General features: G+C 39.7%; 1 protein-coding gene across 1 annotated transcript in view; it reads right to left on the reverse strand.

The window, feature by feature from the left end:
* The window catches only part of LOC148038221 (uncharacterized), a 188575-nt gene that overhangs the window by 50543 nt on the left and 111419 nt on the right, over positions 1–26613 (reverse strand). The window contains exons 5-13 of the mRNA XM_087670088.1: positions 25984–26035; positions 25795–25883; positions 25575–25676; positions 25398–25490; positions 24493–24636; positions 24181–24288; positions 6491–6542; positions 6135–6394; positions 5996–6046 (exon numbers count right to left, since the gene is read on the reverse strand). Of these exons, the coding sequence (XP_087526214.1) occupies positions 5996–6046; positions 6135–6394; positions 6491–6542; positions 24181–24288; positions 24493–24636; positions 25398–25490; positions 25575–25676; positions 25795–25883; positions 25984–26035 (951 nt within the window). The remainder of the gene's footprint in view (positions 1–5995; positions 6047–6134; positions 6395–6490; positions 6543–24180; positions 24289–24492; positions 24637–25397; positions 25491–25574; positions 25677–25794; positions 25884–25983; positions 26036–26613) is intronic.

The raw sequence follows: 26613 nt of genomic DNA on the forward strand, positions 1-26613 counted from the left end.
CTAATCATCATTGTTGTTAAACATCAACTTTAAAATTAGTGTGGGAAAATTTTGAATGCCGGCTTCAAACTAAAAAGAGCAATCAATTATTTTTGCATGCAATCATGTGATTATCATCCTTATCAAGAGAATGGAAACATGTGCCTAGGATTGATTAGGCCCACAACACTTAACCCTTGAAGGCTTTGGATTTTTCCTCCTAAGGCTACGTACCTCATGCCCATACACATTCAAAACCACTTCACGCACGCACGCACACACACACACACACACACACACACACACGGACGGCACACACGCACACGCACACGTACACGCACAAATTTTCTTCGCCCCACTCTTTCACATGGGATGCACAATCTAAGGGGACACAAGCACCTCCAATTGGACATGTGCATGACTAGGCCCTATCAAACCTCAAGTGAACAACTAGGTGCTACAACTTAGGAGTGTATAGGTTGCGCGTAGCATTGGTTAAGAACTTGAGCATTGGCTACAAGTATAACACCCCTTGACAAGGTTTAATGACCAAACCCCAGCCATTCAAGGGGAAAATCGAAGTGCATTGGAACCATTGGATTATTAGACTAGCAAATGCTCAAACCAACAAGAGAAGGCTAACCTGATTAGAAAGTAAGGGTGACAGTTGATTCATGCTGTCACTCAACTCAACAAACCTACCAACAAGCCCAGCTGCTAAGACCCACAGAACTCTCATCTCGGACCCAAGTGTGTTTTTCTCACTCCGGTAACCTGTATGCATCTAGCTGACAGGCCAAGGCACTGCACCATAACTTGAGCATAGGATTGAGCACCCCTCTTGGCATGCTTTTACTAAATCACTATCAAGGAGAGTGCTCGTGCACTACACACCCGGACTGCCAAGGAGGAATGAGGCTAAGTGTAAGGTCACACACACACAACCACCCATGCATTTTGCTTAGGAATCTACCTCTCCCAAATCCCCACACATCCCATTGGCACTAAGGATAAGAGTTCTTCGGAAGCATAAAATTGTTTTGGTACTACCTTAGTAATCATAAGGAGTATAAGCTGAATAAGATCAAGATATCCATAAATCCTTGCCTAAATCAACACCCTAAATACTCACCTAAAAGTTTCCTCTACTACCACTAGGTAACAACGACCTTTGCAACAATTGAGCTATTGGTCATTTTCTAGTCATAATGGTTTCGGTCCTCTGTGCTTACACCATAATTTATTGGTGCACCACTATTTTCGCATCTTAGCTACACAGCCAATAAAATTTTGGGCGAAATTCCTAGAAATTTTTATGCCAAAACCACTATTAACTTTTCTAAATTTGCTTAGACACCATTGTTGGGCCAACCTCTTGTATAATTATCTTAGGAATTTGGACATAATTGGCATGAGGGAGAGTTCTTAAGAAGGGTAAACTTGCCTTGGTAATCCCGAAGAGTAGAAGCTCAATAGAATCGAAATAGCCCTAAAGACTTGCCTAAAATCAATACCCTAAGTACTCACCTAAAGTTTCCCCTTGCTACTACTAGGTAACAGCAATCTCTGCAACAACTGCACACTAATCAAGAAAGCAAGAGTACTCTATGGACAATAACATCCTACCTTTGTATATAGTGAGATGAGGACAAACAGAGGAGAATTTAATTATCCAAGGTGCATTAAGGTAGTTACAGTACCACTCTCACTGCAGAACAGAACTTCGCTTCCTCCTCTACCCACATCTGCCTAGGTTCGCTCTCTCTCTGTCCATCCCAAAATGCTACCAATCTCCAAGAGAAAAGTGTAACGTACCCGCCTTAATTACGTGACGAGTAACGTTTTAGTAGTTGCCCAAAGTTTACCTTCCAACCGTTACTATCCGTACTCTAACCAGAATGATTGGATTTTGTCCAGCTAGTTAACCCTAGGTCTACCCTACAGGGGAAGTGTCCTGCCGTTACCCATGGAGAACCGACCTGAAGGTTCCTAATTGATCTAACAGTCACCTATCAACAACTACATCACATCCAAACGTGTCTTTCAAGAGGCTTTTTGTCCGGAAGGAGCAACTGCCACTACCCTTGGTTCATGGAGTACAACGCTTTTTTCCAGTAGCAGACTAAGGATTTATGAAATTCCTCGCAATGCTCTGGTACAGCCGTCATACCTTTCCCCTAAGATAATTTACAGTTTCGGTTCTGAGACTAAACCCTAGGTAAGTCAACGAATCAGCCCTTCCTAGAGTTTCTTCCTAGAATGTAATATCCCCATTGCTTAGTTTATTTTAATATGAATATACATTCCAAAGAAAATTGATTCATGTCACACATTTATTTATTTATTTTAAATACTAGCTCTAATTATGAAACCGACTCTCATTACGAAGATAATTAATGAGGTATTATATGCTAGTTCATGAAAGAAAGACTTGGGAGACCCTCCCAAGACTAGCTTATTAAAACTATGTTTGTAGTACAAAACAACAAAAAAAGAACTAGCCTAGTGGATAGTCACTTGGCAGTTAAGCACACTTGGGTAACGACACTGCCGGGATGGGTGACCTCCCAGAAAGATTTTCCTACAAGCTAATGGAAGCTTCTCCCGCACAACCAATGGTGCCAACGAAGCCTTCGTAGCCCGTTGCCAAGTATGCCAAGGCTAAGATGCCAAGGTCTATGCCTTTGTCGCCGCCTTCGTCATGAGCCTTGGAGTGACGGCCGCCCGATGACGCACTGCACAGTGCTCGCCGATAGATTCGTAAATTTTTATCTTCACGCTACAAAAATGAATCTCTCTCTCTCGCGCGTCATCAATAATGTCATCAGAAGCTCTAAAAGAAAGTGTTTTCTCTTTGTCATCGAAAAACGCCAAAAAAGCAAACGTCCTCTCTTCTATCCCCTACCTCCTCTTGCAAAACTATAAATTGAGGACTTGGGGATGACCAAAAAGAGCGACGAGAGCAATCTTGATGGGACGAGACGCTGATCGAGAAAGAGCAGACTCTATTCCATGAGACGAAGAGACATCGTTCTGTTCGACCCAAGAAAGGGGATACGCTGAAGGTCTCTCATCCTCTTCTACTCTGATCCGAGAAGAAAAGACACTGAAGAACTCTATCCTATTGTATCATACCTCTACTCTCATCTCTATTCAGTCTACTAGAGAGAGTGAAGTATTACTCTCCAAGAGGCAAGAAGAATCATCCACGAGGCCTACATCATTGAATCCCGCAATATCCATCGTCATCATCGAGAGTCCTACACCCTTGCCAATTGGTATTACTACCATGTTCTTCTTCATGGCCCCGAAGAAAAATAATTCAAAAGCAGAAATCGGGAATGATCCTACTATCATGGAAGTAACAGTTGGAGTTGCGAGCCATGGAAGTCACTAACGGAGTCACGGGTGCACATAACAACCCTTTACCAACCGTGATACCACAGGTTTTTCTAAAAAATTTCTATCCAAATAAGATAAGTCTCTTGAAAAATACTAACTTAAGGCCAAGAAACTTGGTTATAAGAACTGGAAAGTTAGAGACCCCAAAATCTAGATACCCCTAGTTAACTTCCAAGGGAAAGATTTCATTATGTGAAACTCAAGTGTCGATTGCTACTAAAATTAGGCATCACTTGAAAGTTGCATGATTGATTGAAGTCATAACTCCTTGCACACATCAATCTTGTTTGTGATCTTCTAGATTAGATCCTGATTGAATTAAGTATTGGAACAGATAAAAATTAAGGAGCCCTATACCTCCCCCAAGGATAGGTGTTGAATTCCCATACCAAGAGGGGATGTTTTTACCGCCGTGGAAGCATGGACCGTCGGCTCCGATGGCGAGAGGTCTCCCAATAGGGATCGTATTAAGTAGGAGGTGGTTAGTGTGCCAAGGGGGCTCTGGCTAGTAAATCCTTTTTGCACCTAGGAACTACTTGGTCCCTTGTATGGCCCAAGTTCTACTTGGGACACCTATGAACGATAGCTATAGGTGGATTTGATCTTGGTGACGTGCAGATGCGCCGGATGAGACAGCACATAAAATTGTAAATTTTGTCTTGTATGGACACAAGAACACACACTATGGAACATAATCAATAAATTTGTTTCATTCTTATTATATGTCTGTGAGTAAATTATGTAAACGAATAACTATGCATAAATGGATTTTAATTAATGAAGTTGTTTTCATATATTTTACGTAATGTGGTAGATAATTAGATAACTAAGAACTTCCATAGAGAGAAGCAGATAGATGGATTCCAACGAATCCAGTCCTATGGGAGGGTGGTCTCGGATACCCGAGAGGTTTCCCCAAAAATAAACGCTAGGAAGAAACTCTAGAAAGGGCCGATTCGCTAGGAAAAAACAATAGGAAGAAACTCTAAGAAGGGCCGATTCGCTGACTTACCTAGGGTTTAGTCTCAGAACCTGAACTGTAAATTATCTTAGGGGAAAGGTACGATGGCTGTGCCAGAGCACTGCAAGGGATTTCATAAATCCTTAGTCTACTACTGGAAAAAAGCGTTGTACTCTATGAACCAAGGGTAATGGCAGTGGCTCCTTCTAGACAAGAAGCCTCTCAAAGGACACCTCTGGATGTGAGCTAGTTGTTGATAGGTGACTGTTAGATCAATTAGGAACCTTCAGATCGGTCCTCCCTGGGTACGCAGGGCGCTTCCCCTATGGGGTAGACCTAGAGTTAACTAGCCGGACAAAATCCAATCATTCTGGTTAGAGTACGGATAGTGACGACTAGAAGGTAAACTCTGGGCAACTATTAAAACATTACTCGTCACATAATTAAGGCGGGTACGTTACAAAAAGTAGCAAAGTACTCATCAAGATTAAGGAAAAAGGTGATGATTGTCGCTCCCTTCCAAGGCCCAAGAAGTCCTTCCCCTCTATCCAACTCTTGAAAAAGGCCTACCATCTAGAGATACCGAATGACTCGTAAGTTTGTGAAACTGAACTTTGGAAATCCACTTTCTCATGCAAGTCTTCACAGATACCCTCTTCTTGAAGCTCTGGTAGGAGCATAAGAGGTGGTTGGCCTCCAACCACTCAGCATGCTAAAGAAAGAAACCCTTACAACGAAACCAAATTGACCACTCTTATGGCATGCCACTTAGCAAAGAACTGAACTTTTTAGAGTGCACAAGTATCAACCCTTATCTCATTCCTCCCAATGCTAACAAATAGAGAAGCCCAATCATGCTCATCTTCTCCATATACTGGCATTGGCTCACTTGATGAGGTTCGCAATACAATTGGCACTGTGTAGCTTGTAATAAGTGAAAACTACTTCAAAAGGATGTATGTTCTGAATTGTTAAACATTGTTACAGCAGTCACAGCATCGTTCCTTGCCCTTATGGGTATTTTCTGCTCTGCTTGAGAAGCGCTATTAAAACATTCCTTGGGTTTAACATCCAAAGGCAAAAGTTTGCAGCTAAGTAGGCTGTGTGTAAACAACTCGCGGAGGCTTGAAGAGCAGAAGTGGTGAAATGGGAAGATGCCAACATTTCTTTGGAAAGTGTTTGAATCTCCATGTTGGAATACAAACTAACAAAATTCTTCCTGAAGTACCTATGTCCAGCTACACTTTTATTAATCATTATTACAAAGGAAATAAAGATGGCAACAAGGAAACAAATATGGGAAATGCAAGTTTGTCACTACACAAATCCTGAGTATCATTCTTCAGGATTTGCAGGTTTCACAACTTTCACACTGAAAAGTTAGGCAAGGTTCATAGAAGTGACATAGGTGCAGAACCAAGCATCTCCACTTAGGACTGCTTGCAGCTAGAGCGTCAAATTTAAGTCATTGATATGCATATTGAGATTTGAAAAAGCAACAATGTCTTTTGATGAGTCTCAGCACTCTTACAAATCCAAGAATGGCTGTAAAATCTACAATCTCTTGGCTTTCGATACAGACAACAGGAGAGCCATGAATAACCTTGAATGGAAATAAACTCAAGCTAAAATATTGATAGAACAGCAACTCACCACAATCCTGGGTAGGGATTTGTTACCCATTGACAATGGAAGATATTTGCACTGGAAATCCAGAAGATCACAATAAGATTATCCGCACATCATCAGAAAATAAAAGTAACTACAGATATGCAGGGATATGACAGAGCACCTTTGGCATGGCATTAGAGAATGAATAGCTCAAGGCTTGAGGTAGTCTGTGACTCCAATAGACTTGGTTCTTGACCAATGATCTAGAAGGTATATCTCGAGAAGTAAAACTGATTGCATGAAGCTTGTTTGTGACTAATGGTTTAATTAGCTGTCCTCCAGTTGGAAGTAATTTTATATCACTTTGAAAGACAGCTAGCTTGGCAGCTGTCATTGGCAACACACCAGATGTTCTTAAATCAACCCCACCCAAGCCGTCATCTGCAGAAATACAAGTCAGAAAGGGTACCAATTTAATCATACACAATTTAGGTCACAGTATTGCAAAAGCCACACAAATGAACTGACACCACATACCAGGAAGACGTATGGCTGCTTCTGCCAAAGCACAAGCTGCAGCATTTTCCTCCTGAAAAGGAAAATGAGGACTTTGAGAGTTTGTTCCACTTTCTCTTTTGCCAAGAAAAGTGAGCTTTATTTATAAACAACGCAGCCTAAAAATGAACGAGGTAAAACTACTCAATTCAACTTCTGTAAATAGTAAAAAAGGTCAGCCTAAAACTAAATGAGGTAAAACTACTCAATTCAACTTTCGCGAATGGTAAAATACAAACAAGAAGCAAAGACAACTCCCAAGTTGTGAGGTTGCAGGAGAGTGTCTAATACATGGTATGTACAAAAATCAATCTGGACGCTTGTAGTACTAAACCATGTGAATTCTCAAAGGAAAAAACGTGTCTCTCCCAAAAAGCTGGAAAGGCATCTCTCCTCGTTCACTCAAAGCCTCTGTGCCATCTGGATCCCCTCCCACTTCTTCAGAGAGAGTATTTATCTCCCTTGACTACTGAAGAACTCATGACCTGCCTGCCTGCCTGCATCCCCCTGCCCAGCCAGGTCCATCACTCTGCCCAAATCCTCCTGTTCAGTGCCACCCTGCCACTGCACCACCCTGACCAGCAGCTTCACTTCCACCAGCAACACTCCACCAAGCACTTCCCTCGGTGATGCCTTCCCATCAATTTGCCTCGTTCCTAATACACAACTCAGCCTTAGGGGCAAAGTGACAACCCTTGAGGTGTCATCTCTAACTCATAGATTGGCTAGAGATCACTCCCCCATCCATATCTTTAAGGACTCCATCCAGGTGGCTCTTACTAGCACCGCAGACAGGGTTACAGAGTGGTACTGAAACCAGCCTTTCCTTTGGGGAAAGGGTGATAATGACCTGATTTACACTAATTACAACAAGTAAATAAATTCACAATTGAAATGCAAATTTCACCACTCAATCTTGGACAATGGAGAGCCTCTTGCTCACACCCCCTACCATATTCTTTATCTTATATTGCAATCTAGATGGAATATTCAATACACTGAGATTCCTTGAATCTCCTTCGCTCTCCAATTTCTCCTTGCTATCACAAATGACCAGCAAGCCTTCACTCTCTTATTGCCTTTTGTTATCACAAATGACCAACAAGCCTTCAAACCAATTTGCCCTTTGGTTTGCTCAAGGAATTGGCCTTCACCGTAGCCCTTGGGTGACAAATTCAGCCCCAATCATTGTTAGCTAGCTGGTCTTTTGAATCTCTTGACATTCCTCAATTTCAATTGTCGAAACTCCAACCCTAGGCTTGCAAATCTGAGCACACTTCCCAAGGTGGTTGTCAAACCCTTGATGGTCCATATAGCAATTGATTGTCCTAGGACATGTCAACGAATGACTTCCTTTTGAAACAAGGGTGCTGGTAGACCTCAGCCCTGTATGAGGAGCAAAGTAGAGAATCAGAGACAATGAATCACTGGCTTTAGGAGGAAGCAACACTAGCAACGAAAAGAGAAGACTCAAACTTGTTAAGCAACCAGATCTGGCACCCTCCACCAGCAGCCGTCATTATTGGATACTATGTTCTGCAATCTAGAGATCACGTACAACTCATCTTCATCAGCATTCTTGCATCTTTTATCAACCACAAAAGGCATCATTTTCACTGGTCTTCGCCTACATAGTAGAGACATTCATCATCAGCTTTTCATCATGATTCATCATCCTGCCTTCTGGAGTCAGCATCCTTCACTTGTAGGTGCCCCCATCATCAAACTGCAAACACCTTCATCTAGAGGAGTCTCATCTTCGTCATCAACACTCATATGCCTGAAAGACTATGTTTCACTCCCTTCATAGTACAAACCACTTCACAAGTGCTGCCATGGTCAATCAGGAAAGTGCAATCATCTCCAAGCTTTGATCAACAGCATCAAATAAAGTATATGCATCCACCCACAGGCACTCCTTATGCCACCTCACTGTTCCTGGCGACAAAGATCGTCCTACATCAACTCTTAGAGTTCTATTCTCAAGAAGATAAGACACCCACTACGGGCACTAAGCCTTTTCAAGCAATAGGAGGCTCTAACACGTCATAACAGCTGCCGCATCTGCAGCTGGCTCTACTGGAGGTTCCAGCCAGTTGTCAACATCTGATTGCTGCCCGTGACTGCATTCCCCACACTTTCCATGCTGTGATTTGCAAATCTGGAACACGCCACCAACAACCAGAGTTATTGGATACTGCATTTTGCAGTGTAGAAGTCACCTATAGCTCATCTTCACTAGCATTCTTGCCTTTTTGAGCATCCACAGCATCATCTCAGCAATCTGTGCCTACATACTAGAGATCTTCATCATCAGCTTTTCATCTAATCCTGCCTTCTAGAGTTGACATCCTTCATGTGCTGCTGCCCGGATCATCAGTCTGCAGATGCCTTCATCTAGAGCAGCTTCATGTTCATCATCAACACTTCTCAATCCTAAGCATTGCATTTCGCTCCCTTCATACTGCAGATCCCTCCACAAGTGCTACAACCTAGTCAAGCAGGAAAGCACAGACATCTATGAGCTTTGATCAAGATTATCAACTCACTCCCACCTCACGTGCAACCTCAATATCAATTTGCGAGACACAGAGCTTTGAGGCCCCTTGTATTCATTGCATTTCCATTCATTCTTTGAATTTTTGAGTTCATTCACTGTCTCCATGTTTTGCAAGTAGGAAAGCACAGACATCTATGAGCTTTGATCAAGATTATCAACTCACTCCCACCTCACCTGCAACCTCAATACCAATTTGTGAGACACAGAGCTTTGAGGCCCCTTGTATTCATTGCATTTCCATTCATTCTTTGAATTTTTGAGTTCATTCACTGTCTCCATGTTTTGCCATATGTATTCTATGTTTCATCCATAAACCCTACTGTTTCTTCAAAATTGTATAGAGAGATAGGTGTTGAGAAGCTCTAAGCAAGAGGGGCATGCTAAGGGATGATGGAGAGTAGTAAGGGACCTTAAAACAGCTCCTCCAGCAGTGCCACCTTAGCCATCTGTGGCTTTTGTAGGGACTCCTCAAGCCCCCAAGGGCCAGAAATGCCATAGCCCCATGTACTAGCTATTAGATCAATACTTACAAGGAATTAACTTGAAGAAATACATGATGATGATTCTTTATTGCAAGTAGAGGGATTACAACAATATACGTTTTGATATAAGATTGATACAATGGTGTTTATAAAAAGGCTAGATTCTCAATGCAAGACAAGATCTTAATGCAAGACTAGATCAAAGACAAGACAAGAATTGGAGATATATAGCTTCAACTGGAACTAGAGAAGACTTATCTCATAGGAGCCTCACAACTGGTGTTGGTAACACTAAAGGGCTCACAACCCAAGACCCCTATTTATACTAGAGTTGAGGACACTAAGGGGAAGCTTCTAGATTATGACATCGTTGATGACATGAGTATCACTGATATAAGCAATGTGGATTTCTTCTAAAAATTTCTCAAATCTCCTAGAAGTTTCTAGAAGATACTAGGTTTCTTAGTGTCCATGATATTACCCCCTCCTTCAGGGATGAGTTCCATGAGAAGCAACGGGGTTCCATGGTAAGGCCTTGGCTTCAATGGATATCATTGATAAAACTCCTTTACTTTAGCAAGTACTCAATGAAGGTGTAGGGCTGGTTCCATATTCACTCACTGCTCTTCCAATGAACAAGGTATTCAAGCCTCCCATGAGAGATACTAGAATGAAGGATAGTCTCAATTTCGTACTTTGGGTGACCTTCAATTTCAACAAGTGGTGGTGGTTATAAGTTCCTCCCTCCCTATTGAGGATATATGGCTAGGCTCCAAGACCGAGTCATGGAATACTAGGTGAATTCTCATAGATTGTGGTAACTAGAGACAAAAAACAACTAGATTCGCTTGGCCAACGATCTTAAACGGTCCAAGTCTTTTGTAATCCAACTTTTGGGAAGGGCAAGAAAACATAAATCTTGCTATAAAAGGCAAACTCTTAAATTAACTTTCTATATATCAACTATTATTAAGATGTATTGGCTCGATGATACAAATTATTTTATGCCCCTATACTTTGAAAGGTGATTTGCATTATCCGACTCTTTCAAAAAAAAAAAAAAATTCATTCAAGATTGACCTATGGCCAAAATGTTGGATTATCATCGACAAGATGTCCAAGAGAATTTAAAGATTAGTCGAGCAATCAAATCGACCAAAAAGCCTAGATAGCTAAGACTTTTTCAATCAGACAATCACATTGACTAGAAGCCCATATAATGAGTGGTTTCAAAAAGTGAAACCAAATGCTCATGATCAAAGAAACAAACCATGTATCAATGTATATGTACAACTAAGGTCTCCAAAATCTAAATTTGGTAACTCCTAAATTTAAAAGATTACTATTTTTTGAAAGTTACTCAATTGGAATTTTATTCACATCCAAGGCTTCGGAATTTCACAATGAACAATTTTTTCTTCGATAGCTATCTCAAATTCTTAAGCATTTGAGAGATTTTTAGAATAGAAGATTTAGAAGCTTCTTTCTTCATAAAATTGACATGTAATGTCTAGAATAAAACATGTATTATTTTTTAAAAATAAGTGTCCCTACACTTATCATTTTACTCAACACTTGTCATTTATAGCCTCTACTTTCTACTTTTAAGCACACAAGCCCCACATCTATATATTGGAGGCCTCTCTTTTCATTTCCAACAAGCTTTAATAATAAAATTTTGGCCACATTCTTTCTACATGCTTATCTAGCACTCATTTAAGAAGCTCTTTCTACTCAATTTAAACACATCAAAGTGCAAGAGAAGGAAATTAGCTTACTGCCAAGTTTATATAAAAATTAGGGTTTTGAAATTCTAATTTTCAAAATCATAGCAAATCAACCCATTGTGATTGTGTATCATTTCGACACTTGGTGCCCAATATAAGGGTAGGAAAGATTGTGAAAAAGACAATATTTTAAACTTAATCAACTGGAACAATTATTACCATGAAAATTAAAAAATGAAGAAAAAGAGAAAGAAAGAAGAGAGATAACACCACATTGAGAGAAGAACGGCTCCTCTCCCTTGTGAAATACGCGGGATCTAGAGCATGGCAGATGCGAAAGCTATGGAGGTTGAAAGAAGAAAAAGAAACTCATGAAGACATTGACCCTGACTAGGACAAATTGTTACACAAGTGAATTAGCTTCCAAGATTGAGACTTGGACTCATAAACACAATCTTGTGTATTGACAGTGACATGACACTTTACTAAAAAGAAAAATGGGATTCTGGTCCTGAGCCCTCACTGCTCCTCACAAAGGGACTGAAGTAGGTGTGATTGTAAATATCTCAACGCCCCTCCTCAATCACAACCAAAAGTACAAAGTGTGTAGAGACGTTAGTGAAAGCAACACCTACAAAGTGTGGGCACACCATAAACATGGCAAAACACCAAAGGCTGTCGCAGAAAAGGCTAAGTGTGGGTACCACAAACATGATGGACATCCAGAGGCTGTAGCAGGGGCCTCACAAAGTGTACAAAGACTGTAATACAAGGATAACTGAGGAGTTTACAAGTTTGTGTTTGAGGCATTACGGCTAAGAAGTACAAAACTAAAAAACTCTATCTGAATAGGACTGATGAGGTTTATCCTTCTCCTGGTGGTCTTCTTCTTTTTCTTCTTCCTTTTCTCGATTTTCTTGTTCTTCTTTAACTGCAACTAGATAGGCCTTTTGGGACCTCTTTCTGGCTTGGCAAAACTTCTCGGTATGTCCGATCCTTTTGCAGAAATCACTAAAAAGTTGATCCTTCTTGCCTTTGCACCTATTGCCAACATATAATGTATGCTCTTCTCTAGAGGCACTTGGTTTTTCCTTAGTTTTTAGCTTCTTTTCCTCCTCTAACAGTAATGCCTGGATATCAACAAGTTCAAGGTTTGGCGTATTAATTAGAGTTGTTGATACATTATTATATTTAAGAGGCAAACTCTTAAGTAGAGCACCGATACAAACATCTTCTTCCATTTTAATGTTGATTCCTGTAAGTTGGGTTAGAAGTTCTTCCATGTAATTTAGATGTGTAGCAAGTGATGTGCTGGACTTCATTTCAAGCTTGAAAAACTCAATCAAGAGACTATACTTTGATGATTTAGACTGTGCACCGAACAAAGTATCAAGTCTCTTCCATGTATCCTGTGAAGTCTCACAGTTATCCACATGGTGGATATAGCTATCATCTAGCTCCAGTTTGATAATGGCCTAAGCCTTATCATCGTTCTTTTGCCAAGTGATAGCAAGATCTGCATCACAAGGCTTCTTTTCTTTTCTAGTGGTAATGGCCCAAAGGCCCTTCTTCATCAGGATCAGTTTGATGCGGGTCTGCCAGGTATAAAACCCGACTCCTTTAAAACGGGCAGTTGGAGAATCTTTGCCCATGTTCGGCTTGAGAGACCAGCAACAAATTGACTTCAGACTTATCAAATTTAAGCAGCTGAAGAGTTGGTTGAGATATATCAAGAGACACAAGTGTTTAGATCACTAAAAATGAGTGTCAATAGACACTGTGTTTCTTCCTTGAGTCTTTCAAACCTGCAAAAATCCTTCAAGTTCTTTCAGATCCAGATCTTCCCCTTCTTGATTTGATGCTGGGACCTTCAAGTCTGAGTAAAAGTGGGTTGTTCCAATGGCAGAAGAGAGAAAATGATGAGATTTTTAAGCTTGGTGAAGTTTGGATATGGCTGTCCTGTCAAAACAAGGACCAACGACTGATAAATGAGCTCCCACGAGCTCCACAGGTCGAATCTGCTTAAACCCTTTGAGATGGAGGACTCTCACTAATGGGTCTAACTCCCCCTAAGAGGTTTTGTACTCATTTTGCCCGAGTTGAGAGATCTAAGCCTTCAAAGTGGTCATTGTCAAAACTACACCCAAATTTGGAAAAATGCAAATGTCGGGCATGGTATGCATCAATCTCCTTGATTTTTGTACCAAGAAGTTGCGCCTTGATCTGAAGAATAACTCTCAAGAAGAAAGCTCGAAGAGATATGGCCTGATTGATGAGATATGGCTGCTCCAACAGAGGTAGGTAGATGCTGTCCACAGACAAAGTTATGGCAGCAACTCTGAAAAGAGGCAATGCTAAAGCTATAGTTTCCCAAACTCAATGATTGAGGTGCCAAGGAGGAGCTCTAGAAGTAGAGAAACACTTCTCTAGAAGAAAGTTCAAAGAGATTTGGCCTGTGGAGAGAGATATGAAAGCTTCAAGCTGACAGGGTACTGCTAGCTACGGCTGCCATGGAAGCTTCATTGAAGGTAGAAATGCAAATGAAATTGGAGATAGGGTCCATTACTCAAACTGAGCCGAGCAAAGATGGAAAGGAGTTGAGAGGAGTGAAAGGAGAGTTGGGCCATGCTCAACTGAGCTCTGATACCATGTGAAATATGCAAGATCTAGAGCATGGCAAATGCAGAAGCTATGGAGGTTGAAAGAGGAAAAAGAAACTCATGAAAACATTGACCCTGACCAGGACAAATTGTTACACAAGTGAATTAGGTTCCAAGATTGAGACTTGGACTCATAAACACAATCTTGTGTATTGATAGTGACATGACACTTTACTAAAAAGAAAAGAGTACTATCATTGCATTAGAAAAAGAGTGCAAGTACAATGCTTTATAGGATTTGAGTGGTGGTACTTTCTCCTACTGTGCATATGGAATTCTGATCCTGAGCCCTCACTGCTCCTTACAAAGGAACTGAAGTAGGTGTGATTGCAAATATCTCAACACCCCTTTACAAGATTTTACTAAAACAAACCATAGGCACCAAATACCTGAACCATACAAAATCACAATGGGCTAATTTGTAAATTGTTGTAATTCTGAAAATTAGCATTTTGAAACCCTACTTTCTAAACTAAAAAGCAAGCTGATTTTCTTCTCTTATGCTTTGATGTGTTCAAGCTGAGTAGAAGAAGCTTCTTGAATGAGAGGTAGATAAGCATATACAAAGCATATGGCAGAAATTTCAATATTAGAGCTTGTTGGAAATAAAGAGAAAAACCTCCAATATATAGGTGTAGGGCTTGGAGACTCAAAAGTGAAAAGTAAAAGTTACAAATGACAAGCGTAGGGACACTTATCTCTTTCAAGATGACATATGTACTACTCTAGATGTTACATATTAATTTTCTGAAGAAAGAAGCTTCTAAACCTTCTAGTCTAAAAATCTCTCAAATGCTTAAGAATTTGAGATATGTACCAAAGAAAAATTTGTTCATTTTTAAAATTCTAGAGTCTTTGATGCATACAGAATTTCCCTTTGAATAACTTCTAAAAATAGTAGCCTTCTAAATTTTACAAGTCGCCAAATTTACATTCTAGAGAGCTTAATTTTATAGGTTCAACAGTTCATGGTCCGTTTCTTTGATCATAAATATTTGGTTTCGCTTTTTGAATACACACATTCTATAGGCTTCTAGTCAATGTGAGTACACAAGTAAAATAGTCTTAGTCATCTAGGCTTTCGGATCAATTTAACCACCCAACTAAACTTTAAATTTCTCTTCAACATCTTATCGATGACGACACAAGTATAATTATAGAGCATTCTAGCCATTGGCCATTCTTGAATAAAAGAATGACCATTTAACTATATTTTGAAACATTCAAATAATACAAATTGCCTTCCAAGGTATACAAGCATCAAATAATGTAGATCATTGAGCCAACACATCTTAATAATAGTTGAGATATAGAAAGTTGGTTACAAACACAATCTCTGGTATTCTACGTTGGATGCTACATTTGTTGTCTATCAACATTGTCTTTATATCTTTTTCGGGGTTCTTATATAAGTGACCTTATCACCTTATGGATCTTTGATAAGTATTCAACTAGGTTCATAGGTGTTGGATTCTTTACTAGGTAACTCATATAAATGTCCATTTCAGGATGTCTTTCATAGTTGGCAAAGAATGAAGTTTGCATAATAGAGGTATAACTAGCATTATTGTAGGCAAATTCAACCAAGGGAATAAAACCCCTCTAATTATCTTGATGGTAATGGATTGTACATCAAAGATATTGTTCCAAGGCTTGATTTAACCTCCTTGTTTTTTAATACTCTAAGGGTGGTTGGTTGAAGAGATGTTGGTTTGGATGCCTAGGAGCTTGAGAAGACTTCTCTAAAAACATAACACAAACTCTAATCATCAATTTGAAACAATGTCATATGGTAACCCATGATAACAATAGATATGTTTAAGGAAAAGTCGAATTGTGCCTTTCCAAGTAACTATCTTATGGGTGGGGATAAAGTGTGCCACCATGGTAAATTTATCAACTATCACAAGAATGGAATCGACCCCTTGGAGGAAGCTAGATTTGAGATGAAGTCCATTGACACACATTACCAAGGGTGATTAGGAATAGGCAAAGAATGGAGTAACACATGTGCAAGGAACTTTGGCTCTATTGCACATATCACATGTGCATACAAATTCTTTAACTAATTTTCATAATGCCTTGTTTGGAATATATGTAACTAAAATGATCCAAGTAGTATATACAATAATCCTTAATAATAGAGTATACCTTCAACTTCCTAAAAGCCTTCAACACTTGTACACTCTTCTTGAATTTTTTGCTTGGCATTCTGGGCAAAGTGATCCTTGAAAAATTCTTTGTTGACTTATAGAAGGTCAGATCTTATGGGCTTTGCTTATTATTGTGTAGAGTTGGAATTATGTCCCCTCTAAAGGATACCTCCGTGTTTCAAAAAAGTCAATAATAGCCAAATGTTTCTTATCATGAATTTCATAATTTATTTCAGCTACTGAGAATTTTCTAGAATGAAAAGTCACTCGATGTATTTGGCCATCATCTCGAACTAATCTGCCCCTAATATTAGTGTCTCCATTAATACATAATTAATGTGAATTAACACCTAATTAGTTCTCATTAAAACAGCATCAAAAAGTATTTAAAGATAAAAAATGCTTATTTTCAAACAGTACAACAAATGTACCAAAAGCCTTTATAAATAGATTTTGTGCTTGTGCATCCCTTCATCCCTGATCATTCTCACTCACAGCTATCAGCAATCAGCCTCTCCCCCTCATGCTGCTGCCTACACCCATTCAAAGGACATCATCATCAGTAGAGGATCTCCCTGACTACTGCCCATCTCTCCACCAGCTGTCCAGCTGCTGTCCCTCAGCCAGGTGACCTTTCTACCAGATGGGGACCTGAACTTGACTGCTCCCACTGCTGCATTTCAGTCTCCAGCAGGCTGCCCTACTGTCCATGACCTCGGGACATCTGTTGCCAACTATGTTTTATTGCCCTAGAGGTTCCAGCCAGCTGCTCTCTTCATCAGCATCTGCATTATTTGTCATAGCACGCCTCCACTAGCCACCCAGCCATTCGGAATTCTGATATCATCATCATCTACATCATACCTTGCATTTACTGCGGCTAGACCTGTGTTTTCCTGCCATCATCATCCAACATTGGACAGCTCCTACTGCATTTCAGGATCTGACACGTGTATGACACACTTTCAGAGCTGTTCCCAGCGCCTCCAACACCACTCTTAGCTCAACTCATCCCCATCCCCAGTCCCCCTTAAAGCCTATTTATTGGCACCGATTACCACATTAATGGAGACTTTGAGGGATTGGTACCAAACATCCCAAGCCCAAGATCCTCAAATTGAAGGGATCCCACCAAGATGTAGTCACCTACTTACACACGACAAGTTTTCAAAAGATTTCAAAATCACTAGTCAAGCTAGCTGAGTATTGGTGTTTACTCGTGGAGTTTGCCACTACCGGACTGCCAAAATTGAATGATGACGAAGTCACATTATTCCTGAATAAGTTGCCACCTAGATACTTCAATTTCATGCAAGAAGTGATCTCACAGTCTACTTTGCCTACTGTCAGTGCCAATTGTTGTGTTGCGCGCAATTGTTCCATCAAGTTCATAAGAAGCCCTCATTGCCATATTCAGAGGGGACTCTTGTTTCCAATTCCCAAGAGAGAAAGCAAGGAAAAGGCAAAAACAAAGACAAAGGCACATTCATTGAGACTAGCAAGGCACAAAGAAACACCCAATCTATTAACGCGATAACCGCAAAATATATCTAAGAAGAACTGAACTTGTGCTTGACAATGGCATCTCTCACAAGAGTCAAGACGCCTTCAAGGCATTTCATGGTACTCAAGCTTCTATTTTCCACCTTCGTATCTTTGGGTGTCATGTGCACATGCATGCCTAGTGATGGGATGGGTAAGATCATGCCTAAAGCAGAGTTTTTTGTAATCATAGAATACTCTTCCACATCCAAGGCCTACCATTTTTATGATCCCCATACCACAAAGTTATTGGTTAGGATAGAGATTGTATTTGATGAGTAGGACATTATGGAGCCTCCTACACCAACAAAGCCCTCTCTATCCTCATCCAACACCTCTCTGCCTATGGTTTCCTTTTCTAGTATAAGCGTTGACTACAAAGGTGCTACTATGGAAACATGTGAGGTCGTATAGATGCAGAATATATTTTCTAATTTTGATGTTCAGGTAATCTAGCTATACATCTTATAGCGCATGCTTTGTTTACTAAGTAAAGAAAAGCTTGATGGTCTACATGGTGAATCAGATGGCAAGAAAGCATTGTTGAAACTTCTTAGTCATGCATATCATTCCTAATCATTCTCTTTCCATGGTTGAATGTTTCATTTCAAAAGACAACTCAGACACACGTGCATGCACATACACACACAAAGTGTAGTGAATATTGGAAGGTTGAGGTAGCTACTACATTATCCACCACATCCCTTTCCATGTCCTCTTAAATATCTAGATATTCTCTACTTGTATATTCACATACATATAGGCAACTCCCTTTTTTTGTTTCACATAGTCCACTTATTCCACCCTTGTCATTGCAACCATCACCCCATCACCACCATAGCAGTCAGAAACGTTAGAAACGTTTAGAAATGAAACATTAGAAATGTGTTTTGTAAGTTTCTTTCAAGAGGGGGTAAAATAAGAAATGCGGGTTTTTTTGTATAGGGATTTTAAATAGTTTTGACTGGGAAAAGAGATTCTAAACCTCTATGGAACTCTCTCTTAAACAAAGAATGGCTAATTGAGCTTGAGTGATAATAGAGTCAATTGAGAATAATACATTATGCGTTACATATCCATGATCCATTATTGACTTGTCACTTATATCAAAGTTAGTCTTTGGACAATCTATACTATGGTTTAGAAGTCAAACATTATGATTCATACATATCATACAAAGAAAATTGAAATTAACATGTAAATAGTCTACCTATAATACGGACTAAGTCAAGTTGCAACGTCATGATTCTCATTTCAAAACAAACTAACAAAATGTCAAAATCGAGAATGAATCGTAATATATCATAAATAACTCATAAATGAGACTAAAGTCGTATAATATTCAAATCTCAAGATAAGAATGGATACTAGATTGACAAAGTCAAATAACTAAACAAAATCACAAAAAAATCAGTCTCTCATCCAAAATCTTGAGCCCTCGTGAGTCATTACACATCGTCATCATCATGTTTAACATTGCCTGATAGTTTTTTGTCAAAAAAACATGTTTTGGACTCCAACTCACCAAAAAAATTAAAAATAAATAAAAACACCTACGTTTTTTACTATCAGAAACGTTTCATATTTTAAGAAACGTTTCGTAAGTTTCAAACTCAAAGAAACATGTCTCTTAGCTGCTATGATCACCACCACCCTACCGTCATATCCACCACCACCACTTCTTTTTCCCCTTGTCTCTCTATTTTTCTCTCGATCTAGAACTCCTCAAGCAGATTCTTAACTCCTAATTTGTAGAGTTTTCCAAAGAACATATATGCCCCATATTATAGCTTAGAACTTCAATGAAGCTAAGCGCATGATCTTCACCTATTTAGCATCAATAATGAAATTCCTCACTTATTTTCTATATTTCATTATATCATTAAAACATTCAAAAAAGGTATTCAAAGACTAATGGTTTGTCAAAACCACTAGTTTTAGATACAAAAAGACACTACCTTTATGGTTTGAACGTATTAAGGATCACAAACAACTCTACCTTCCCATATTGCCTATAATGCAAACAACCTGACAAAATGAATTGCAAGCTTCTTGTACTCGTTACTTTCCCCTACATCTTTGATTATCTAGGAGCCAGACTTGTTGTGCAATGCAACCATTTCGGAACAGATAAACAAGGCAATCCTCGTCCTCGCATTTATAGTTACCATTCATTACTTCTTTCTTCTTTAACTTGCCACCATCAAACAGAGCACTTGTTATGATCCTCCATTGAAAAACCTTATCTTTTAAGGAAATATGAGTGACCAATCACCCTCTAAAAAATGCCTAATTACTTGTTGATGCAAATCAATAACCCACCTCTTGGAAACACCTAGTCAATAGTGTATGGATCTACTTAGTAATATTTTGATCATTTCAACTTTAAGATTGCATTGAATCTTCTTGCCCTCATTACATCATTGGTACCAACACACCATGTAAGATTTTGGGATCCTTCCATTGGATTCCATCTCAAAGAGACACAAACGTTGTGCTAGGCTCGCACCTATCACTTTATTTGTGATAATCTTCATGACAAATCACATAGTGCCTCGTTGGATCATCTAGATTACAAGAAGGTCATAGGTATGAATTGATTTTTCATATGAGGCTTAATGTTAATGAGACTTAAGATAAATACAAGGCTTGTCTTGTTGTGTGACAGTTTTACCAAAAGCATGGTATTGATTACAAGGAAACCTTTCCTCCTACAATGTGGTCGATGTCCTTCCAATTTCTTCTTGCATTAGTCTCTCACCATAGATAGCCCATATATCAAATGGAAATCAAAAGTACCTTTCTGAATGGTTACCTCAATGAGAAAGTCCATCTGGCTCATTTACCTAGGTTTACTATTTTTTGCAATGAGGCAAAGGTCTTTCGCCTCTGGAAAGCCCTACCATGGTAAATATGTCAAAGTTTACTTTAGAGGGGGTCGACTATGCGCTTTTGTATATTGATGATCAAAACAGAAAAGAAAAGAAAGATCTAAGACCCATCAAACTGGGGTGCTGCAAAGACGTTATCCATCACTTTTGTGATTATGGTAGGCCCTTGGGCAGCCCATTGTGGTAACCTTGCTTTGATCGTCATGGCTTGGCTTCTTTAAAAAAGTGCAGAGATGTGTCTTACTCTCTTGGGCACCGGCCCTTTTTGGGCCTAAGGGTGGGTGGTGAGCCATTAATATTAGAGTTTACAGTAGTACATAATTAATGTGCAATAGCCTCTAATTAGTTCTTGAAACAGCCCCTAAAGGCATTTAATGCTGAATTACACAAAATAATGGGCGTATTTTTTACAATCGAACTAATACACCAAAATCCTCTTATGCTTGTGCATCCCTTCATCCTTGATCATTACCACTCACAGCCATCAACAATCAGCCTCTCTCCCTCACACAACTGCCTGCAACCCATCCAGAGGACATCACCATTTGTGGAGGACCTTCTTGGCTGCTGCCCATCTGCTGTCCAGCTGCTGTCCTTAGCCAAGCGACCTTTCTACTAGTGGGTGACCTGATCTTGACTGCTCCCACTGCTGCATTTCAGTCTCCAGCAGGCTGCCCTGCTGTCCACAACCTCCAAACATCAGCTGCCATCTGTGTTTTACTGCCCAGAGGTTCCAGCCAGCTGCCACCTTCATCACCACCTGCATTTTCAGTCACCGCAGGCAGCCCAACAGCTGCCCAGCTTTTGGAGTCAGCTAGAGTGATGACATCCTCATCGCCTGCACCATACCTTCTGTTGACTGCTGCTGGACCTGCGTTTTGCTGCCATCATCATCCAACATTGGTAGACTGCTGCTGCTATGTTGCCAAATCCATATAGAGTGCGGCACGCTCTCCGAGCTACTCCCAGCGTCTCCACCACCACTCTCAGCTCACCTCATCCCCTTTCCTCAAGACGTGGAGTTTTAAGGCCCCTTTGTAGCATATTCAGCATACAACATTCATTCTTCATTCATCTTTTGAGTTCTGTTCATCTTGAGTTCTACATTGCACCCTGTGCTTGTTGTACACTCTGTGTTTCTCTTGCACTATCCAAACATTCCTTCATACCACCTTGTCATCTATGCTCAATATCCATGATATGATCTAAGAGAGGGCAGGAGATCAAGCCTCAATACATAACAAGGCAAAAAAGCTACAAGGTGGCACCACAGCCATGCCAAGCTAAGAGGTTAAGCACTAGACCATGAGATTACTCTCATGGAATGTCAAGCACTTCAGAGGGTAGTTGCTTCCTTTTTTGTGCCTAGTAATGATGGACAAGATGCCTAGGCTTTCATACAAGGATTGGAGACTTTTGGCTTACCTGCTTGTTTGAGAATTGACAATTCTATGTCAAAACTAAGTACAATGCATAGGTGTCAATTACATGGTTCTGTATTCTTAGGAGAGGTTCTGCCTATAAACCATAATACTTGTCATTTGGGATACTCTATAGATAGATAATTCACTGACGTAAACGCCCCAATGATGTGACTACTTGCAGCTTTCAAAATGGCCTTTACATGTTCACTTACAAACGGTGTCCTTGGTATTAACAGCTTATACCAATGTTTTCTCAATTATCGCTTGCTCCAAATGGTGCACTTGATACTAGCTTACAACAGTGTTTTCTCATTTATAAATTACTCCAAATAGTGCACTTAATAGTAGTAGCTTATATCAATGTCTAAGGCAATTAAGATTTTCTAGCATACTACAACATAGAAGAAAGGGATTAGACTGCAATGTGTTTACAGCTCTACAAAAATGCATGAGGATATTTATAATTTCAGGCATCCATTGCCATCAGCTACTTATGACAGCTTCTTTGGTGGTTAAATCATAGACCAGAACCAGCCTTGGTCAATGCAGGCTGCAATGCATAGTGCTATGTAAACCAAAGCCTTGGAAATCGGACTATGTCATAACAATAGCGGGTTTCTGGCCAGTTCACACTTATGAATGTCTTTTATCCACTAAGCTAATTATGAACTTGGAGCAAATCTAGATGGATCTAAAATGGACAGGCAAGCAGACACAAGAAGGGAATTCTATACAACTTGAATGGTTATATTGGAGTAAATACCTCAAGCTATCAAGGACCTCATAGAGACTTGCAATGAAGGAAATATCTATGTGCAAAATGTGGTTGATGACAATGCCAAATGGATATGTAACCCTTTTTCCTATTACTTGCACACAATCAGGTTTGGGAATGCATTACAGGCTGGTTTAAAAGAACGATAAGAAAAACTTGTCAGACCTTTTCAGCAAGTTCCTCAACCACATTCCGAATTCAAGTTACTGGGTTGGAGTTTGCATCATGTTGCCCTAGGAGACCACTATCTTTGCAAGAAAAATCAGTTTACTAGCATATCCCTTCTTCTTGGATGGATCATCCAAAAGCCTTTACAGTGCAGAAGTTTTATCAAGGGAATTTTGTAAAGCAAACTTCTCCTGAGGTTGTGCTTCCATTTCTGGGAGTTTGGCATGAACTCATAGTTCTTTAGAATCATCCCTACAGCTTTAAGGAGATTTTCCCACTTCTACATTTGGATGAGTTTTTGGATAGTTTGGACTGTGTCAAAATCACATAACCATAGCTTCTCGCAATTCCAGTTTTCAGTCATGCTCTCCATAAGATCTCTACCGCAGTCACTTTATGACTGCTTTAGACTTCATGACATTTTTCTGTTTTTCTAATGCTTTTGATTATGGTTGTCTTCACACTGCAGATAATACAATGTAGTAGTTTCATGAAAAATAAAAAGAAGTGTATGTGGTACGTGTAGGTGGGCAGGAGGTCAGCTGTTGGTGCATGTGTCAATACACAAAGCTATGGTATATTTGCACAATACATATTGACTGTACAATCTCCTGCCATGACATAATCATCCTTGAATAGCATCAAGCAGTGGTTTCAAGAAAAATAAAAAGAAATGTATCCAGTACACCTGTGTGGGCAGGAGGTCAGCTGTTGGTGCATGTGTCAATGCACAAAGCTATGGTATATTAGCACAATACATATCGACAATACAATCTCGTGCCATGACATAATCATCCTTGAATAGCATCAAACAGTGGTTTCATGAAAAATAAAAAGAAGTGTATGTAGTACACCTGGGTGAGCAGGAGGTCAGCTGTTGGTGCATGGGTCAATGCACAAAGCTATACTATATTTGCACAATACAACACAGTCTTGTGTCCTAACATGCCTTGCTCCTAATCATCCTTGAAACCCATCGATTACCATAGCCTTTCCATTTCCTTCCATGACTCTGTGAAGAGGCTGGGTGCCCAAAGACAAAAAGAATGTGCAAGAGAAACTGCAGTCAGGAGACTGAGAGAGACACAAACAAGCTCCTAGCTTGGAAATCATACATGTCAGTAGCTTGAACTTTATGGTCAAAAGCATGACACTTTAAGTGGATGGCACAGAAAAACATTACCCAAATTTTCACAGGAGAAGTTTTCAGACATTTAATATATTCCAAGTTTGACACGTTTGCATAAGTAATCATAAAAGAAAGGTAGCAAAATACCAAAACATGAATACCTTGGTCACTTGGCTGACAGTGATCCTTGTGAATCTCTTCAACAGATCATTTGCCTCTGTCCACAATGACTGCAAACTCTTATTTTTTGTCTTGCACTTGCCCATTATCTGAACCCACATATCATTTAGAACCAGGACCTTGTATCAGATGCTCAGAAAATAGTTCCTTGAATACAACTGCAGCATGTGAAGATCCTAAAGTCCAGCCCTTAAATATGTCCCTATGAAACCAAAGAAAACCCTCTGCAAAAATATTCAACCTGAACAAAGGAAATAAAATAAATCAAATAGCAGAAATATGCAATTTAGTACCTGCTTGAAAACAAGATCTGAGTCACCTTGCACATTTATATCAAAAACACCATGATCAAGGGCCATCCGCAGTCCAAAAATGAGCGCATGATAATGAGCAGCATTGCGTGTCATGGTTCCCAATCCTTGTCTATATTCAAAATGCTGCATTTGTTTAACCAGCAGCATCTCAATGTTAAAAGGCACTCGAGCATGGAAATAACACTGCATTTAACTGCATTTATTTTCAAAAATGATCTCTTAAGTTACAAGGAAAAAGCCTGAGAACCCTCACAAACAGAAACAAGAAAATTTTGTTAGGTAGTCTGTGGCCACGATGATGTATTTGGCCTGTGAATACTGTGCAGCTGGGCTGATGGGTCCTATGAAGTCAATTCCCCATTTTTCGAAGGGTTTTCGTGCAAGGATTGGGGTTAACTCCATTTGATCCTTGCGAATCGGGACCTTTGTCCACTGACACTCATCACAATGCTTAACGAATCGTGCTGCATCACGACACAGCGTTGGCCACCATAGTTGAGACTGCAGCACCTTACGGGTCGTTGTGTCTCCGCTAAAGTGCCCACCAGCAATTCCACTGTGCGCCTCTGAGAGCACATCATGCATCTCATGCTCGCACACACATCTACATAGTTTACATAAGAGCACGAGTATTTTGCATCATCCAAGGACCAGACACTAGCTTGTAGTTGATGACAACCCACATACACCTATCTAGTGTCTTATACATAACCCAATATGCTACAAAGAGTTAAGTGTTTAAAGAAGGCTTGGTTAAAGATGATCACTTAGCAACAAGCAGCATCACTTATAGTACATTTGCAGATGATATTTGAAATAGCCAGATATTAGGATACACAAGCACACTTAACCTGAGGACAGGTGCAAAGGTTATCCAGACTTACCACACCACCATCCAGTTGGCGAAGAAGAGCACCAACACCGGCCTTGCCAGGAATACCTTTAGTTGCACCATGAAATTCAAGCTGAAATATGTTCTGGCATAAAACCAACCCAACAATGATGACCAATGTTGATGAAAATGATATTTCATCACACTTCATAGGACTAAAAGACTGTACCTGTTTTTCTTTGTCACTGGAATAAGGGGCATTACCCATCTGCTTTGGCACACCCTTGTCGCAAGAAGGCCCAAACTTTGTACCCTCCATACCATTGATTATCTGCTACAACTCCAATATAAGTACCTGAAATTTCTTAGTTCTCTAACATAAACTAAATGAACTTCAGCTTGTCCACAAGGAATTAAGAAATGGAATAATTTCTTTTCGAAAGTCTGACCTTGCACTTCTCATAGGTTTGAGTTTCATCAGCTGTCGATGCAGCCATTCTCACAATACTAGACCTGGACGAACTAACAAGTTTGTCCACTTTCAAGAGAAACCATGTTTCAAAAATACAGCCAACGTTATACACACAAGCAATCATCTTCAAAAAAATATAGCTATAGATCAAGTCTTGGGAAACTACCGGGCAGCTCAGTTGCAGCATTAGCAAGTGCATCAGCATCTTTATTTGAAGTCTGAAATAGCATACATGAACAATGAATCTCGCTAAACAGTGTGGCTTAGAATGACCATTATTTATGAAGGTTCGACAGTATAAATCATTTTCAATGACAGAGATCATATATTAGAGCTGCCTTACTAACGTAATGACACTTGGAATTTTCTTTCATGAAATTTACTTGCAGCATGGCATGTAATGTGCAGATTTCGAGCACCATTACATTCTACAAATCATAAGAGACACTACATTGTTTTAGAAACGTTTTAACAGTGCTGATTGCCAAGATGAGGATCAACATCATGAACTGACTGCTGAGCCCCACTCATGGTTCAATCTAAATTGCATTAACCTGGGTATTAACACAAGATTAGCTTCAAAACTCATAGGCTTGAAAAAAACTTCCACTCAAACTGTATAATAAAAGCAAAGACAATGAAACCTTAAACCATTTTATTTCTGTCTCTATATTTATATCAAATGAGTTGATACAAGGTCAAGACTATAATGATGGTTTTCTTATTTCATTACCTATTTAGCAAAAGACAATCAGTAGGTCTCTATGGGCTAATAAAAAAGGCACCAACTTCTTTG

This window comes from Lygodium microphyllum, chromosome 3 (genome assembly GCF_053477565.2).
Source record: "Lygodium microphyllum isolate KBCC chromosome 3, Lygodium_microphyllum_v1.1.10, whole genome shotgun sequence".
NCBI lineage: Eukaryota > Viridiplantae > Streptophyta > Polypodiopsida > Schizaeales > Lygodiaceae > Lygodium > Lygodium microphyllum.